The sequence below is a fragment of the Octopus bimaculoides genome, chromosome 2 (assembly GCF_046866305.1).
Source record: "Octopus bimaculoides isolate indiv1 chromosome 2, ASM4686630v1, whole genome shotgun sequence".
NCBI lineage: Eukaryota > Metazoa > Mollusca > Cephalopoda > Octopoda > Octopodidae > Octopus > Octopus bimaculoides.
The window spans coordinates 87,250,388-87,271,477 of record NC_142929.1 but is presented as its reverse complement, the minus strand read 5'-3'; the positions used below and the strand labels follow the sequence as shown (position 1 = coordinate 87,271,477).

At 37.7% G+C, this 21,090-nt stretch overlaps 1 protein-coding gene across 1 annotated transcript in view; it reads left to right on the top strand.

Annotated features, from left to right (window-relative positions):
* The window catches only part of LOC106874321 (uncharacterized), a 456,333-nt gene extending 436,049 nt beyond the window's left edge, over positions 1-20,284 (top strand). The window contains exon 23 of the mRNA XM_089338627.1: positions 19,373-20,284. Coding sequence (XP_089194753.1) covers positions 19,373-19,565 — 193 coding nt within the window. The 3' untranslated portion in view covers positions 19,566-20,284. The remainder of the gene's footprint in view (positions 1-19,372) is intronic.
* Positions 20,285-21,090: the final 806 nt, after the last annotated feature.

Below are 21,090 nucleotides of genomic sequence, written 5' to 3'. Positions count from 1 at the left end.
AAATTTTTCATAATAAACATAATGCATTCCAAACAGTTTTCATCCCAACAAATTGAACCTATGGTACTATGGGAACATGCTGTTATTGCTACCACGTAGACAATGCAGTTTGAAGTCTACATTGGTTAATCCATTTAATACAACCTACTTATATCATTTCAGTAGCTGTTTTTTCCAGTTTGAACAGAAGCAAGGCGTGGACCATGCGGACAATCATATGTACCCCAGGAAAGGGGAGTTTTCTACCCCCAGGGGCCCCATTACTCATTATGTGAAAAATTTTAAGAGTTTAAAACCATCTTTGGAATGTATGTTCCCAATCAGTTGCAAACTTCAGAAGTTTTGCGGATTTACACACACACACACACACACACACACACACACACACACACCCTCAGTTTTATATACATGATATAAAATATGTTAAATCCTAAGCAACTATTCAACTGGCAAAAGAGTGAGGAATGCATGTAGTGGCATAGCACATCAATACAACTGAAGCACATCAACGATCTGCGCCATCCTGAAGAAAAAGGACGAGCTCAAGGCTGTTACAACAGCTCTCCAAGCAATGCACATTTGTCCATGAAGAGATAGAAAAATTGCTTCTGTAGATCAAGAAGCAACTTACAGGGTATAAAATTACAGAGACCATCATCTGCGAGAAAGCACAAGCGCTGAATAAGGATCTCCTGAAGAAGAACTCTGGTACTTCGATGGAGGAGACATCAGCAGATGCATTTAAGGCCAGTCGCAGCTGGTTTGATAATTTCAAGAAGAGGGTTGGTGTTCATAGTGGAGAAGCAGCGAGTTCTGATACAAAGGCAGCTGAGGATTTTGTGCATAAATTTCATCAGCTCACCACAGCAAAGGGGTACATTGCACAAGTATTCAACTGTGATGAAACTAGCCTTTTTTGGAAAAAAAAACACTCAGAAGAACCTACATAGCTACAGAGAAGAAGAAAATACCAGGCCACAAGCCTATGAAAGATAGGCTAACTCTCATCCTTTGTGCTAATGTGAGTGGAGACTTGAAGACTAAACTGCACCTTGTCTACCATTCCAAAAATCCATGAGTGTTCAAGTCACACAAAATCCTGAAAGAGAAGCTGTAGGTCATGTGGAGGGGAAACATTAAGACCTGAGTCACCAGGCAATTCTTCACCGAGTGGGTCAACCTTGTCTTCAAACCAGCAATGAAAAAGTACCTTCTAGAGAACAATCTTCCTCTCAAGGCCCTCCTTGTCTTTGACACTGCTCCTGCTCACCCTCCTAACCTCAAAGATGATACTCTGGACGAACTTAAATTCATAAAAGTTCTTGCAACGCCACCCCTATCTTGCAGTCCATAGACCAACAGGTAATTTCTAATTTTAAGAAATTGTACTCCAAACACCTGTTTTGTCAGTGCTTTAAAGTCACCAAAAATACAAATCTAACCCCTTGTGAGTTTTGGAAGGAGCACTACAACATTGTTAACTGCCTGAAAATCCTCAATATGGCGAGGCAGGGTGTAATAAGGAGAATGCTGAATTCTGCATGGTGGAAGCTGTGGCCTGACTGCGTATCCAAAAGAGACTTCAAGGGGTTTGAGTGGGAGACACTTGTAGTCGAGGAGATAGCATCTCTTGGCAAGTCTATGGGCCTTGAAATTGACAATGGGGACATTAACAATCTCATCGAGAAACACTCAGAGGAGCTGATGATAGATGAACTCCTGCAGTTTCAAGAGCAGCAGCATTCAGTTGCAGTGGAAGAGATTGGTTCCCTGGAGGAGGACATTGTAGTGGAGAAGGTTATTTCTATGAGTGACATAAAGTCAGTATTGGCAAAGTGGCAGTATGTTCCTGAATTTGTAGAAAAAGATCATCCTGGAAAAGTATTTACAGGTCATGCAGCTGCTTTATTTAATAACACTGCTCTGCTACATTTTCGTAACATTTTGAAAGACAGGAAAATGCAGATTTCTCTTGCAAGGTATCACTGTATCTTGCTTGTCATCATCTTTTATATTTTATTTGATTAACAATTCTCATTCTTTCCTTATTAGCTTCAGCTTTGCTGTTCATTATATGACACCTTCTAACTCCATTACTCGTATTAATTTATTCTTCTCATCTTGAATTAATGCTTTCACTCCTCCTGAATTAAAGCTTTGCTTCATTGCTGTTTCTCTTATCTTTATTCCAGTTTCTTATTTCTTCTTTGCTCTTTCCCCAATTTTTCCCTGTATATTCTCTGCCCCTCTCAATTCAATTCTTACTGTCATGCTTTATGGTCATTGTTTGCCATTGTTATTTTGGTAAAACAATTAAGTTCCTCTCACGGGTATTACAACCTCTCATAGAGATGTCTCCAGATGGCTGTGTGAGCACGGAAGATCTCCTCGGTAAAATCAGTACTTGCAACCACTCCAACAACCTCACAGGTTGTGTAGTGGGTAGTATGGATGTGATTTCACTCTACCCATCTATAGACATAGATTTTGCTGTGGAGATATGCATTCAGGTGATCTGTGAGAGTGAAGTGGAGTTCCGCAAGGTCAACACGAGGGAACTGGGCCTCCTCCTCAGACTAAGCTATGACAGTAACTATTTGGATGACCATGACCTCAGTAGATTCTGCCCCACCAGGCCACAGAGGGGAAGACCACTCACCATCACTTCAGCAGTGAAAAAAATCACCACTGAACGCTGGAGTGGCTGGACTGCACCCACCCAAAACCCTGAGAACAACAATCAGGTGAAGGAAATGATTGCTCACGCAATAGGGGCCAGTATAAAAACCACCTTGAAGAACCACATTGTAAAGTTCAACAAAAAACTATACATGCAGGTTCAAGGTGCAGCCATTGGAGTTGGTGTAGCTGGAGATGTGGCCGGCCTCTTCATGACCTGGTGGGACAGAAAACTTAAACATGTGTTAGCAGAACAGTCTACAACTCTTCTACTTTACAGCAGATATGTAGATGACATTAATATCATAGTTAGGACCAACTCTAGTGATGGTCATGTAGAAACAGAAAGGAACGTAATGGAGAGCATCCAGCAAATAGCTAACTCCATCCACCAAAGTATCAAGGTAACTATAGATTACCCAACTAAACACCCCAACAATAAGCTCCCGGTACTTGATACTGAACTTTGGTTAGAGACTGTGAACAATAGAGTGCAGCTCCTCCACTCATATTATATGAAACCCATAGCTTCAAAATATGTTGTTCACAAGAACTCAGCTTTGTCAGACAGCATGAAAATTAACATACTGATAACAGACTTAGTTAGGATAATGAACAACATCTCCCCACTATGCGAACCCTATGAAACGAAAAAATATACACAGAACTCCATGCACCGCATGCAGTTCTCTGGATATAATCAGAAAGATAGGGTTTGAGTATACAGGGGAGCTAGAAAGAGGTTAGATAAGATTATACGTAATGATATCAGTGGTACCTGCCCTAGATATAGAAACAAAGAATGGAATAGGATACAAAGAATTTGTGACAAAGCCAACAAGGCGAACACGTGGTATAAAACCGACAGATATCAAGGAGTGATGTTTGTAGAGGCCACAGCCCATGGAGAACTAGCGTGTAGGTTTAGAAAAGCTCTGAAGGTGTCCAAAATCAACATTAAGATTGTTGAAAAGCCAGGGAACTCCATCAGATCACAACTATGTAGGACGTACACCTTTGAGAATACCATATGTTCCAATGATAACTGCATGGTATGTAGGATTAGCCCTGGTATTAACTGCAGAAGTAGAAATGTAGTTTACATTATAAAATGCATGGAAAGTGCTTGTAAAGACCTGAATATGACATACATAGGTGAAACATCTAGGAGCATTGCGGAACGACTAAACGAACATATGAGACAATACGACGACAAAAAACAGTCCTCCATACTCTACCAACATGTCAAAGACCAGCATGGAGACAACTTGAGTCAACTTGACATCCGCATCTTATCCAAGCACCCAAAAGACCCAACTTTAAGACAAATACGGGAGTACGTCCTTATAAATGAAACTTCCCCAATACTAAATAGGAAATATACATAGATATCATACCCCCATACCCACATTTTACACAGGTAAAGTAGAACAGTTGATGGGCTTTTATGCAGATAGATGTATGTATGTCTGTGTGTATGGGTGTGTATGTGTGTGTGTGTGCATGCACATGTATGTATATGTAAACCAACAGGTCTACATACAGACAGGTAGGTACATAGGGTATATGAACAGACAACCACATACGCAAATAAAGACTGAAACACATGACCACATATACACACACACTTGTCCACACATACACACACACTTGTCCACACATATGAAGATGTGCACCCATACATACAAACATGGTACATAGTAGCAAAACACACACGCACACACGCTCAGACATGCACACACAAGGAGACAGAGGTTCATACATACATATACACACATGCACACACATACATAAAAAACACACAAACACAGGAATATGCAGAATACATACATACATACATACATACATGCAAACATACATATATACATATGTACACACACACAGACATACATACACACACATGCACACATACATGCATGCATACATACACACACACTGAGACACACACATGCACAAAAACAAACAAAAGCAAATACAGAACACAGCGTAAATAACGGACAGAGTCAAAACTATTGATAAGGTTGCAAGACGCAATGAAAATTTTAGGAAAATAAAAATAAGAAATAAGTGGAAATTTTAACGGTGACTGTGTTAAATTTCAAGGCACAATAAGAAAATGACTCTCCCCAGACAACAGAATATGCTTCAACGTACGAAATCACATAAATCTTGCAAATCCAAAAACGAAATTAAGTTAAGAAACATTTGATATTATACCATTATACATATTTTTTGAAGGAAGTTAAGAACATGGTTATTAACATATATAGGTAGTTGGAAAAATCCATATTTAGGATATACTGTCATACTTTTTATTAAAAAATTTTAGAACATAGTTATTTATAGGTAGCTGAATATACCATTATACACATTTTATAAAGTTAGAAATACAGTTAGCAGTATTTAAATAGTTTGTAATAGCTTGTGTCCAGGACATATCATTACACACATTTTGTAAAGAAAGTTAGGAACACAGTTATTGATATATTGATAATTGAAGGCAGCAAGCTGGCAGAATCTGTGGTATGCTAGTGGAATTTTGTCCATTTTAAGTTCTGTTTTCAATGCTGCTGAGATCAATCTTAGTTTTTATCCTTTCGGAGTTGATGAAATCAATTAGCTCCTTTGCAAAATTGTAAACCAATATATGGTTAATAGAATAGATGGATGGATGGATTTTTGTTTAGTGTTCATGACAATGTCTTGCTCTTGTTAAATTGTCTGGTTGATAGTGAGAGAGAAAGTCAAATAAACATATGAATGCTAACATACAAAAATATGAATGCACAAATACACAGTCACACAGCTAATTATTGTCTGTATGTGTATGTGTGCACTAATAAAGTTTGTGTATGTGTGCATGCACATGTATGTGCCAGCAGCATTCATTTGAATCTCTCCCTCTCTCTCTCTCTCTCCTACCCTTTCTCTCTCCCCTCTCTATCTATCTATCTATTTATCACATGCACTTTTACCATCCCCTTCCCATAGTATAGCAGATTTTTTTACACCACAGGTATCTATTGGCACAAGTTCTATATATGCAATAAGGTATTGATTGGAGTCCGTTCATAAGTTTTAAGTTTTTTTTTTTTTCCTTCTGGTGTATTTGTACCTAAGTTGATACAATTCCATCATAGTCATGTATGTCACTGCAGATCTTAATGTGTATCATAAAGTCACTCAAGTATGTTAGACTCCCAGCTAACATATTCATGTCTCTCAGGCTACCTCTAATTAATTTACTATTATTGCAACCCACTAGTTCTTGCTCTGCTGAGTTTATGACTAGTGACCTAGCTTTATCAGTAATTTAATAGCCTATTATCTCTACTATTTGTCACTTCTATTTTTTTTAATTTGTATTATTCTTGTTTTTTGTTTTATCTTTATCCTCATCATTTTTTATTCTTATTTTTATATCTTTCTTTTATCCTGTTTTTATTCATTTATTTCTGTGTTCTTACAATTACGATTTTTTTTATATATATTTATCTTTTATCATTTATATGAGTGTGTGTGTGTGTGTGTGTGTTTGTGTGTGTAGCATATATTACAGCAGCATCTTATCATCTTCATTTAATATCAGTGTTCCATGCTGGCATAGGTTGACAATATTCAATGCATCCAAAGACTACATCATACTCTAATGTCTGCTTTGGTCTGGTTTCTATGGCTGGATGGCCTTCCTCATGCCAATACATACATACATACATTTGTGTACTGAGTGCTTTATATCATGGTGCTAACACTAGTGAAGGTACCATGTTGCTTGCAAGACTAAACTCCTCTTTGAGTGGCAGCTATGCTAGAAGGTGAGGGGTTAAAGTGTGAGAGAAGGATTCAGAACAAAACGGTTTCTTGCTGTAGAAGAGCTATGTGGTTACTTGCATTATCTAATTTCTTAGGGTGGGCATGGTCAGATGGAGCTGGAAAAAGAGAGAAATAGGGATGATGAGGCATCATGGGAGACCCTCAAGATGAAATGGAGTGGGAACAGGACAACAAGGAATGTGGGTGGGTAGAGGTTGCTAGTGTATGGGAGAGTGAGAAATGTTTAGAGATGGGGAATATAATGAAGAACAAGTGTGGCGGTATGATAAGTAGGTGCCAACTGTAGAAATTGAGTAGGGTTCAGGGGTGGGGGTGCAGTGAATGGTGAATAAGGGTTGGAAGTGTTGACCAATGATACATATGAGTTGGAAATGTAGGGAAGAGGAGATGAGTGACCATACAGAAAGCAGTGGGAAGCAATACAGTAGAAATAATGATGCAGGAGACAAAGAGAGGAAAGAGGGGTGATGTGATTGGATAGGTTGTAGGAATATGAGGGAAAAAGTAAATATAGTGAATGAAGACGGGGAAGATGTATGGTAGAGGTGGAGGGGGTTAATATAAATAATAGATGGAGAGTGCCGGTATTAAGAATGAATAGTGAGAAAGATAGGTAGCATCAGAGAAAAGCTGGTGAAGTATGCTTTTATACTCACATTTAATTATAGCAGCAGAATACTACAGAGGTAATTATTTGTTCCCATACTTTACAAAATAAATCTAACACTTCTTTTCTGCAATTTGATTATAACTAGCTATTATCCATCTTAACAGAGCATTAATCTTTGCAAGGAAATGAGCTCTTCTGTTTTGTATGGATAGAAAACACTCATCTCCTTCAATAATATGATCTGAGCTAAATGTTTACTCTAATGATCACTTTCATATTATAATGGGATCTTTGGATTCTGTGCAAGTCATGGAATTGGTAGAATATTTTCTATTATGTCAACTAAACAAACAAGTCCTTAAGTTATAGGAAGATGATTATAAGGATGATGCTCTTCTCACAGTTACCAGATACACTAAGTCTGATTTGGAACATACTCAGAAGTTCTCCATAAATTTTTCGATAATTATCTATTTATCTTTCTATCACCTTCCATAATAAAGTATTAAAGTGGCCAACATTTTAGATGAAACTCCAGATTTAAAATCTAATTTATATGAGAGGGTACCCAAAAGAGACTGGAATTTTGCAATATTATTTTATTCACCTAGTTTTACATGTTTACCCTTTTATTGCCTTCAACATATTCTCCATTTGAAGCAATGCATTGGTCCAGACATGTTTTCCACTATTCGATGCAGTGCTGGAACTCTTGTGAAATGATGCCTTTTAACACCACTGTTGTTTCTTTCTTCACCTCTTCCACATCTGCAAATTCCATTGCACCAGCTTTCATCACCAGTAATGACCTTCGAAAAAAGGTCCAGATCAATTTCCAACTGTTCTTTCAGTTCATGACACACATTCAGTCATGACTGCTTTTGATCTTCCTTGAGCAAGTGAGGCATAAACTATGCTGCAACTGTTTTTTGAGCAATTGCTTGTTCGAAATTCATTGGCAGGACTTCCAGGACACACCAGTCCTCCAAGATCAGTTCATGAATTTTCATGATGTTTTCATTTGTTCAGGAAGTTAACAGTCCTCCTGATTGAGGTCGGTCTTCAAGCAACAAGTGACCATTCCTAAAGTGGGGAAACCACTCATAAACTTGTGTTTTGCTCATAGAAGTGTCCTTGCAAGATGTTTGAAGCATGACAACTGCTTTGGCCACCGTTTTCCCCAACAGAAAACAGAATTTCATAGAAGCACACTGTTCCTTTGTTTCAGCCATCGCAAAAATCAACAAATGGGAGAAGCACTGCAAAACAAAGATGTACCACATGGCAGTATGATCTCATTGGACAATGACAGTTGGCAGACTGATGCCTGAGGGTCACATCAAGTGGCTTCTAGTGGCAGAAACCTGAGCTACAACAGGTTTTGTCCCACAGAGAACTAGGCTCAAAAAGAAGTTGGAGCAAGTCACTCCACATACCACCTGTAGTATAGCTAATTCTAATAATGCTCTTAGCAAAATTCACACCAAAACATATTTACTATTAAGGATAACAATTATTTCACTGCTAATTATAGAACTAAGGTTTGCTCCAAGTATAACCTGAACCTTCATTTCTTTACTACATCCCTCTCTAACTAAATGTAGCATATATTCTAATAAACAGTATCCAGTAATGCTGTTGCAAATTTTGTTGTTTGGGGCCCTCACATTTTTGAGGATGGAGGTCAAAGAGTTACAATAATATCTGATCAGTATGTTGCAGTGTTATGGAACTTTCTGGAGCCCAAATTCATAGACCTTGGAAATTTAGATGTGTAGTTTCAAAAGGATGGAGCCACAGCTTATAAAGTAAGAAGACCAATGGAAATTTGAGAGAACTGTTTCCAGGACACTTGATCTCCATATGTCGTAACCTTGGATGGCTTACATGCTTATCTGACATCACCCCTATAATAGTTTCTCTAGGATTACCTGAAAGCTGAGGTTTACAAACATTGACCAACAACTATTCATGTACTGCTATATACCAAACAATTTCAGAAATACCACTGAAAATGACTTGTCAAGTGGTGGGAAACTTCAGAAATCAACAACAAAAGTGGGAAGATATTTCCAAAACCAAATGAAAAAAAACTACATCCCTTCACATTAACTTTATTACAATATTTTTTGAATAACATTTTACCTCAGTAGTTTTGTCAACCAGCAAAATGTGGGAAGGTTTTTGCTGCAACCTGTGTGAATGGACCATACTAAATACAATAATCTGCAGGCATTCCCAGAATTACAGCTACCTTAGGTTCCGGGATTTTGCACTTACAGAAATTGTAAAGTATGACCATTAATTTCAGGATTCAGCCTATAATTTCACTCTTACAGAAACTCATTTTGCATAGTTTTAAATCGTTAAAAACTTAAAGCTACATTTTCTTCTTAGCTCACTGGCCAACATACACACATGTATGTATAATGTATATAATGTGAGTGTATATATACAGTATGGGCCAAAAGTTATGCACAAAATAAGTTCAGTACACTCTGGAAATGTCAAAGACATGCTTCAATTTTTTAAAAAATTGAATAAAATAAATACAATAATGATGAATACACACATACTTGTGAACAAGATGAACAATAATAATAATAATAATAATAATAATAATAATAAATAATTTAAATAAAATGTCAAATATTTTGGTGTGTGACTTTTGGCCTAGCCAATATACACACACATATGCACATATATATGTGAACATGTGTGTATTTCTATCATTAACACGAACACAACTACCAGAGCAACAGTACAGTATGAAGTAGATAAGCAAATCCATTTCAAATAAAAATATATGCAGTATCCTAGTGTATTTTAAAAGTTGAACAACAGGTTTTTGATCTTAGGTCTGTGAGGATTGACATGTAACTAAACAGCCATAATAATACTATTAGCAACATCAGCAATACCCACACAACTATCACTGACATCTAAACCAATGCAACCCACATCTTTACCACTATCAACCAACCAACCAACTTTTGAATCCAACTGACTACAATAGTTATCAGCATGTATGCCAGCACATGTGTATGCATGAATGTGAGTGTATATGCGTGTGTGAGAGAGTGTGTGTGTATTTATGTCTTAAGTCTGAAGTTCAAAGGACAAATTGCCTATAAAATCTGATTTCCTTCAGCTAACATTAATCGGCAGTCCTTCAACTTTTCATCTCATTTTCATTATTGCATCAATTTTCATACGACAATTTTCTACTCTTACAAATCAGATCTTTCCTGGGCCAATCGTTTTACAAAATAGGTTCTCAAAGTAGGCGTTGAGACAGTCCAGGCTGGCCCTGGTGCCTAAGGGGACGGTGGGGGGAAGGCAGTGGATTGGGGGATGCTATGAATTTATTATGTTATTATAGTATTGTATACAAATTATATAATATTATATTAAATATTAAATTATTCATAGTATGTATAAATTAGTGAAATATGAAATATTTATTTATACATAAAAATAGGGGTGGGGGTGCTGAGGGTATTATGTGGCCATGAGGGAGGGGCAGTGGCCCAAAAAGTTTGGAGACCTCTGTTTTACAACATATTTGTTGTGGATAATTAATCACCACTGCTGCTGGATTTGCCTTCAGTTCAAGAGGTCTGGAAAGAAGCTGTCAAGTAGACCTGAAGGCAGTAGTATGAAGAGAAACCATAAAGAGATTACACTGGATATTAAACTTGATGTTTTAAAAAGACTTGATGCAGGAGAAAAGTTAAGTTATATTACCAAAACATCAAGTCTTGCAATATCTACAGAGAGATGCATGACAACAGAGAGATGCATGACAACAGAGAGATGCATGACAACAGAGAGAAAATTGTGTCGAGTGCTCAAGAAGTTACTTCATTAACCGTCCAGGCTTCATTTTTCAATGTAATGTTTCTTGAGTATATGGACCAAGGAATTGGTGCAATGTGCCAATAAACATGATGGTAATTAAAAAAAAAGTTTATACGACAATTTGCAGAAAAAGGAAGGTGGAATATCTAATGAAAAACCCTTTTTGGTAAGTAAAGGCTGATTTGAAATGTTTAAGAAGCACACAAATTTGCACAATATAAAAATGACTGGTGAAACTGTGAGCATTGATACAGAGGCTGCTACTAATTATCTTGAGCAGTAGAAGAAAATGATAGTTGAAAGGGGCATCACATCAGTGTAAGTGTACAAAGTTGATGAAACTGCACTTTTCTGGAAGTGCATGCCTGCTAGAACTTTTATTTCTCAAGAAGAAAAATCAACACTAGGATTTAAAGTTACCAAAAATTGTCTGATATTTCTTTTGGGAGGAAATGCCACTAGTGATATGAAATGAAAGCCCATATATGTGTATCACTCTGAAAACCTAAGGGCTTTCAAGGGTTATGTGGTGGAAAGATAATTAACCAGAAGGGAGAGAGATATCGTGAAGGGACCAGAAGGAGACAAGATGATGTCATGTCGGTGAGTGACAGATCTAAGTCAGCCGCTTTCTTATGGTGTCTGCGGGTGAGGCAAGTCATGGGCTGCTAGCAGTTATGTGTAGTGGTCCTAGCTGGTGAGGGATCAGCAGTCAACATGTGATTACAACTGAATGATTTGGCTGGTCATCCTTGGTTGCAACTTGAGGTAAGAGCAACTTTATTTCATGCCTTTAAACCACAAGCTATTTTGGCACATTGTTACCAGCTGTGAGGATACATCCAAGAATTATATATATATTTTTTTAATTTCTGTTGTTCTTCCACATTTTTTGTGCTTCTGCCATTCTGACATGTGGTAACCACAAAAATCAGAATTGGTAGTGATGTGTTGAGTCCGTTCGCTGGGGAAGGTGATGTGGTGGTCTGGATAAAAAAGGTGAGACTTGTGGCAAAGCTACAGGGTACAGAAGATGTGGTTAATCTTATGCCACTGTAATTAGGAGGCAGTGCACTGAATCTATACTTGGAGATGGATGAAGCAGACCAGGAGATAGTGGAAAAAATTGAAGGACACGTACATGGAGGGACTTTTAAAGCCTACAGTAAGATTGGGAGAGTGAGATAGACCGGTGAGCAGATTGACAACTATGTGAGTGAGATTAGGTTGGCGGCCTTGCAGGGTTTACTGGAGCAGTGATGGAGTGGATGGTAAAGCTGGCTTTTGTGACCGGATTCCCCAATCATATCTCTCTGTCTGCAGCAGATGTTGTACATTGAAATGGTGTTGGTAGGAGAAATGATTGACAAATTGTGGGTGTTAACACAAAGCAACACATGCGATGTAGTGGCAACAGTGACAATAGATATGAGTAGAATGAAGAGGCAGGTGGCAAACAGTGACAGCAAAAGTCTGGCAAGGTGAATGGCCAAGGAACCATGCTTCAGATATCAAGGTTCACACATGGTTAGGGAATGTGCAGAACCAAAACCAATGGTGGTGTGTTACTGATACGGCCAACCTGGGCACATATCAAATAACTGCAAGCAGGAAAATGAGGAGAGGGATACTACTGTGCTGTTAGTTCCTTCTATGACCAATTGAAGGCACACCACTGACCACTGCCTGTAGTAAGGCTTATGGTGAAGGAAAGGGACGCTCAAGCCTTCATGGATCTGGGTTGTATGACCACTCTGATAACCACAAGAATGGTCAAGGGCTGGAGAGAAAACATCAGGCTCAGTCCAGTAGATGGCAGGGAGGTCAAAATGTAAGGGCGTCAGCGAAGTGGAACTGAAGATACAGAGATCCATGTTAAGGCTGTAGGTGGTGAATGGCATAGATGTACTGGTCAGAATGGACACGATCATATGACTGGCCAGTGTGACAGTTGGCAAAGCAGGAGTAGAGTTTTGTGACCGGTGTGCTGCATGCCGTGAGCATGGAGTAGAGGGAGAAGGTGGATTACTGGCAGAGAGAGGAAGAGTGACAGATTACTAGCAGAAAGAGGGGTTTCCATTGGCACAATTGAAGATGGAGACTTCCATGTTGAGTGTGACGGTGAAAGATGTACGGTGGAGTACTACTTGAAAGGAGAACCTTTTATATTGAGAAACAAGGTGAGCTTCTATGAGCACACCCTGAAAGGAGAAGCCAGGTTCAAGAGAGAGGTAAACTGATGACTACAGGAGAGTATTCTGATGCCATGGGGTAAGGAGACAATGAGTGGTGTGCTGCCATTGGTGGCTGTGGTTCAACCAACAAAGAATACGGTTTGACCAGTGCTGAACTTCAGAGAGTTGAACACACACATGTCCTGTCATATGAGCAGTGAGACAGCAGACGTGAGAAGAAGCCCTTCATGGATGGAGGTGAATGGTGGGGGAACTACAATCATCAACTTCAAGTCAGCCTGTCTGAAGCTCCATGTATCAGAGAAGTTGTGGAAGTACCAACAGAGGAGGTACAGTGACAGAACATACTGCCAAACTCGACAGGGTTACAGCCTGAGTTTGGTGCCAAAGATCATGAGGTAATTTTGGGAAAGGAAGCCAAAGTGAAGCAGGCTACCAGCTCATATATTGATGACATCCTGGTAGATGAGAACATGGCATCGGCAGAGGAAATTGTGGATTATCTTAGGAGGTTCAGTCTGACAACAAAGCTGCCAGGGGCTATAGGAGGTACGGCACCAGGACTCGGGTTCAAAAGTGATAAAGCTGGTAAGCTTGTATTTCACTGAGAAAATGAGATCCCAGACCTAAATCAGGATATGAATATGCAAGAGCTGTTTTCGATGTGCGGAAAGCTGGTGGGTCACTACCCTGTGACCGGATGGCTCCAAACAGCATGTAGCTACATCAAAAGGCAAGCAAAAAGAGTGAACTGGGGTGAAAAAGTGGGAGAGAAAACAATGGTAATAATGTAAGAGGTCTTCGGGAGAGTGTGAGTGGAAGATCCAGTGAAGGACAGCTGGTACATGCCTGATACAAAAGAAGGGATCTTGTGATGCAATGCAAGCAGCATAGTGTTGGGAGTCATTCTGGAAATAGGAGGTGTTGAAGTAGAAGATGTGGCATGGCTTAGGAAGAAGGACGGCTATAACTACATCAACATAGCTGAACTGGACGCTGTGTTAAAAGGCGTGAACCTAGCACTGAGATGGGGATTGTGATTTGTCAAGGTCCAGACTGATTCTGCCATGGTGTGAGGGTGGTCTGAGTCAGTGATCAATTGGAAGAGGATTTGCACAAAAGGAGCAGCAGAAATGGTGATTAAGTGTCACCCAGGAATCCTGAGGGAGCTAGCTGCTGAATTCAGCCTGGAGTTGCATGTGGTTTTCATGCCCTTAGAAAAGAATAATATGGACGTTCTAACCAGAGTGAAAAAGCATTTGTTGGAAACAGCAAAGGATGTTCTGAGTGGGGCAGCTGCGGTTTGTTGGCTGGAGGGCCCAGAACTGAGGAGACTGCACAACATGAACCACATGGAATTCGACAGGATGGTTGACCCCAATGTCACTAGGGAGAGCATTCAAAGGATGGTGGGGAATTGCAACAGGTACCAATCCATCAATTCGACCTTAAGCATACTTGAAACGGGAAAGATTCAGTTAGAGAAAAACTGGAAGAGGCTAGCCATAGACGTGACACAATATCAGGGAAAGCTGTACCTTTCAATGGTTGACTGTGGATGGGGGCAAATGGCTATATGGAGAGAAATCAGGGCAGAGACTGCTGCCAAAGTCCAGAAGTGCTGAATGTGCAAATATGGGGGCCTGTAGCCAAGCTATTAATGGACAACAGCACAGGTTTTTGCTCAGAGCAGCTGAGGGAGGTGCTCGAGAGGTGAAGCACAAGACGCTTCTTCAGAGCTGCATACAAGCCAGGTGGAAACAGGATTGTGGAACAACACCACCATATGATTATAGCCATGGCTAAGAGGGGACGAATCTCCTTTATGGAGGCAGTCTTCTGGTACAACATGTCACCCATGGTAGAGCAAACTGAAGAGTGATGTCCTACAAAGGCTGTATTCTGGTACAAATGGAGACACTCAAATGTGGTGCTACAGCAGCCAGAGGTGGAAGAGGTTGCATCTGTACAGGTTGGAAACAAAGTGTGGGTGAAGCCCCTAAATGCTCAGTGCACAACACATTGAGAAAAAGGAAAGGTGACTGTGATCAGTACTCTGAATAATGTATCAGTGGATGGAATGTTGCGTCATGTCTTGAATATTTGAAGGATGATTAGCTCTTCCAATGATGAAGGGAAAGGAGAAGCTGGTCCTGTGACCCTACAGAGATCTCAAAGGGAACATCAACATCGCCCCCCTTCCTCCCCATCCCTAAGTGGATGGATGATTATGAAACAGAACAGGGCAGCAGTGATCTTTAGATCAGAGAGCATGTGGTGTAAGGATAATTGACTGGAAAGGAAAAAGACTGGAAGAGGACAAGATGATGCCACATTGGTGAGTGACAGGTTCAAGTCAGCCTTTTTGTTATGGGGTTTGTGAGTGAGGCAAGTCGTGTGCTGCTAGCAGTCATGTGTAGTGGTCCTAGCTGGCGAGGGATTCGCAGAGTTGACATGATTACAACTGAATGATTTGGCTGGTCGTCCCTGATTGCAACTCGAGGCAAGAGCAACTTTATTTTGTGCCTTTAAACCACAGGTTACACAACAAAGTTTAATCTACCTTTGATTTGCGATTCAATTAAGAAGGCATGAATTACTAAGAGCCTTTTCAAAGAGTGGTTTACAAACGTTTATTTTTTCTTTTTTGTCCTGCCATAGAATGATTCCATGCTAGACATGATGTTTCCAACATATTTTAAACAATACACCAAGCCACCCAGCAAACTTAGATGACCTTTTTGATAATGTGAAAGTAGAATATATCACCAAGAATATAATGTTTTTGCTCCATCAACTGGATGAAGGTGTGATAGCTAACTTTATTATATGAGAACTTTTGAGCAACCCTATGAAAGCAATTAACAGGGCGGATAAACCTACAGTTAGAGATTTCTGGAAGAAATTCAACATAACAGATGCTGTGGATAATATAGCTTAGTAATGGGATGAAGTGAAACCTTCAACTTTGATTAATGCTTGGAAAATTATATGGTCAGACTGTATCTGACATTACAAGTTTCCTTCAAGCAGAAAGTCTACATCAAATTTGGAAAGATATTGACACTTGCAAAGGATGTAGGATTTGAAGAAATCATGTGATTGAGTTGTTAGTTTCCCAAAGAGAAAGTTTATCTAACAAAGAGCTGATGTTAGAAAAAGTACAAGCTGAGAATACAGATGAGACATTGGAAGTTCCACTTAAATTAACTACAAATATTATTGCATAAGGGTTGGCATTTATGGAGGTTGGTCTGCAGGTTTTTGCTGACAATGATCCTAATAGTGAATGTAACATAAAAATTACAAGAGTTTACATTGAGCTCAGTTTCTATACTGAGCTGTCTCATAAAAACTAAACAACTTTGAATCAGTTCTTCACCCTACAAGTTGATGTTGATAATGAACTATATTGTCCCTAATCCTCCTAGTAATGTTCATTGCAATATTACAATTCTTATTAATTCCCTAACTTATTCCTCTTGAAATGTGTTTTGTTCTGTTGTATCTACAATGTATTGTGTATGTTTAGAAATAGTTATTTTCATGTATAAAGGTGATTGTGTTGCTTGTTCTCTGTTGTTTCTTGTGTTTTTTATTTTGTGAAAAAGTCCATAGGAATGCAATCTCACTTGATAATATGAAAATCAATAGGAACATTAATTTCACATTATGGAATTTAGCGTTACAACCAGATTTTCAGGAATGCATTACTTCCATAAAGTGAAGGATTCCTGTAATAATAATAATAATAATAATAATAATAATAATCCTTTCTACTATCGATACGAGGTCTGAAATTTGGGAGGAAAGGACTGGTTGATTACATCGACCCCAGTATTTCACTGGTACTTAATTTATTGACTCCAAAAGAATGGAAACCAAAGTCAACCTTGGGAGAGTTTGAACTCAGAACATAAAGACAGACAAAATGCTGCTAAGCATTTTGCCCAGCATGCTAACAAGTCTGTCTACTTGCTGCCTTAATAATAATAATAAGAAGAAGAAATGATAAAGAGCTGGAAACGCTAAGAAATGATAAAGAGCTGGAAACACTACTGAAACATCACACTAGATAAAGCCAATGAAATAAGAGAACTAGACGAAAGCCAGCCATACAAATATTTAGGAGTCAATGAACTTGATAGGACACAACACACACAAATGAAAGAAAAAATAAAGAAAGAGTACTATAGACGAGTTAGATCAATACTAAAAACAGAGCTCAATGCTAAAAACAAGATAATGGGTATCAACACTTTAGCTGTCCCAGTTATAAGCTACAGCTACAACATCCTTAACTGGACACTAAACGAACTATGTAAAATAGACAGGAAAACAAGAAAAATAATGACAGGATATAGGATGCACCATCCAAAATCTGACATAGAAAGGCTATATATACAACGCACAGAAGGTGGCAGGGGTCTTATACAGCTAGAAAACTATTATAAAATAACCACCATAGGACTACAAAAATACCTACTCCAAAAGCAAGGGAAACTAATACAAATAGCCACAAAACACGAGCAAAACAAAAAACTGTTTTCAGTATTTAAGGAAGCTGACAAATACAAACAAGAAATCATACTACCTAACAAATACGAAGAAGAAGAAGAAACAACAAAAGCTATAAAACAATGAAATCCAAACTAAAACTAGAACAGCAACGGACCATGATAAAACGATAGCAAGAAAAGCCCCTACATGGTAAATACTGGGCTAAACTAAATGCAAAAGAAATAGACAGAGAAAAATCCCAGCAATGATTGAGAAGCTCAGGACTCAAAGCAGAGACTGAAGGATTTTTAATTGCTGCACAAGACCAAAGCCTCCCCACCAGAAATTACCAAAAAGATACATAACAAGTAACTGTAGAATATGTGGAGATCGACAAGAAACAATAAATCATATTATCTCTGGCTGCCCAGTCCTGGCTAAGAAGGAATATATTCACAGACACAACAGAACTGGGACCTATATACACTGGAAGCTATGCCAACACTATGGAATAACAACAGAAAAAAGATGGTATAAACACACGCCAGAAAAGGTCACAGAAAACGAGAAAGCAACCATACTCTGGGATATGCCAATGCACAGATAGAGAAATTAAGGCCAATAGGCCAGATATAATTGTCAAAGATCACGAAGGAAAAAAATGCTTTCTAATTGATGTATCAATACCAGCAGATGACAACGTTTCCCAAAAAGAAATGGAGAAACTTTCAAAATACAAAGACCTGGAAATAGAGGTAACTCGAATGTGGAATCTAAAAACAGAAACAATTCCTATCATAGTAGGTGCCTTAGGTATAATAAAAAAAATATTCAGACAAATACATAACAAAAACACCAGGACTTACAAATATATATAACATACAGAAAATTGCACTACTGGGCACTGCACACATCCTATGCAAAACACTTTGAATACAGTAACCATAAGAGCACCACAGCTAACCACAGCACATACCCAAGGCACACAGAGCTGTGCTCAGTTGTGAAGTAAAAGCACGTTATAAAAATAAAATTACCGAACAATAATAATAATGATAATAATACATGGTATGAGCACAAACTGCAGAGTGTAGTGGGTGCTTTTTACGTGGCAGCAGCACTAAAATAAGCAATTTCTTATTTCCAATAGTTGTATCTTAATATCACTAAATGTCACTAAAGATCTTGTTGAGAGATATGTATTTGCCCACCACCACCACCACCACCACCAGCACCACACACACATATAGATAATGTTATTGTCACATTTGTACCTGAATGTATGTGTTATGTATGTATCATTACAGAAAAAGCAAGATAGAGATGTGGACAGAATAGAGATTCATATATTTGTTCTCATGTGTATGTGCGCATGCACACACACACAGATATATAGATAGATGGATTGAGAGAGGGGGTATTGCAAACTAAACCTGGAGTTATGTTGCAGACAGGCAGGTTTCACATAAATTATAATAATGATTGCAAAATTAATTTTTGGCATGATCATCTTTCTCATTGCTTTATTGTCTTTTTTTTTAATCAATAGATTCCAATTTTTAAATGACTCCAATCATTCAAAATCATTAAGATATCTTATCTTAATTCTATCAGTAGAATTGAAATGTTTTAAAATGTAAATGTTCTTGTTTTTGTTTGTTTTCAATCTAATCAGAAAATTGTATATTTTCAGGACACTGTTTGCAGAAGTCATCAGAGAATTTCAGAATGATATCACTTCCATTTGGAAAGGCTTAAATCCTTTCACTCAATATACATCAATATTTATTTTTGCCATACTAACGCTCATGGCAATCTTTCTCCCTATGTTTAGACATTTGAATATTGCAGTTGATGAAAAATACTATGACATGCCCCCATTTTAGTAATGTCTTGACACTATTATCTATCTTGTTGCCAAAAAGTTAACAGTATAAAAAATTTTTTTGGCGAGCTCAGGGTATAGCACTATGCTGTGCGTATTTTTTTTTTTTCATTTTTTGTGTCAGCACTGAATATATTATTTAAAAGTGATATATGAACAACTCTATTCATGATACCTTCACAACTCTTATCTTACTTCAAAAGAATTTTATTGGATTCAAAAGTTTATTTTTAAAAAAAACTTAAGGTAAAGGTAACCTTTTACTGCCTTGTTACTATTACAGTTATTTCAATAATATTAATGACATATTTCAAAAAATAACCTTAAAAAACATTTTTCTTTTGTTGTACAGATGAATAAATTGTAATAATAGTTCTTTAAAATATTTAGTATTTCTTAAGTTTAGACGGTTAGTATAAATAAAGACATTTTCTTGTGTAAAAATCATCTTTATATCAAAAGTGACTTCATACTGAGACCTCATTACAAGGTTTTTCTTAATAGTACCTAATTATAAGGGAAATATTTTTATTAAATCATCATTTTAATACACCATTCTTACTGAGAAAAACTATTGCGAAGCAATAGGGTTTTGCTATTGTTATTTTTCAACAACTTATTCTTATTTGTCTGAATATCAATGATAAAAAGAAACTTGTGAAATAGTCAAGTAACTTCTGGTTCATTTATTTAATCTATAATAAAATTGAATTTATTCAGTGTCTAGTTTTCGTTTTTTATGCTAATTTTTCTTCACACTTGAGTGTTATTTATCATCACCATTATAATAACTATAGCAGTTTTTTTGTTTTTGACAAGGCTATTGTGCATAAGTAATATATGTGTTTACTGAGTGTCATTGAGTATTTACGGCCTTGGTTTGAATTTTGATAATGTGTAATTTTCTCATGAAAACTTCAGAAAATTAATTACAAAATAGAGAGAATATATCAGATCACCCCATAAGTTCTGTCCGATTTTACCTTTTTTAAAAGTGAATGAAATTTAATAGTATTTTAGAATGTCTAATGGAATTAAAAATTGTTTTTATGCATTTGTGTACATTTAAATTAATTAAATATTATTTTACAGAATAATAGAATTAAAATTTCTTTGATTAAAACCCTTTCTAATATGGAAGTATCCAAAGAGCATTTCAGGCACATAATGATCTATGAGTACAAAAAAGGAAACTGCAGCTGAAGCAACTCGAAACATACACTCAGTTTATGAGAAGGAATGCTTGAATGAAAGAACTTGCTGAAGATGGTTTGCAAAATTCAGAAGTGGAAATTTCAGCCTTGAAGATCAAGATCAAACAGGAATCCAGTTGAGTCTGATGATAAGCTCCTTGAGGCATTACTTGAAGAAAATCCTGCATTATCAGTTGAAGAATTGGCAATAAAGCTTAGTTCAAACCATATGACTGTTCATCGTCATCTTCAACAGCTTGGATAGGTTCCTAAACTTGGAAAATGGGTGCTTCATGAACTGTCCGAAAGCAACTGCAAATCCCAAGTTGACAT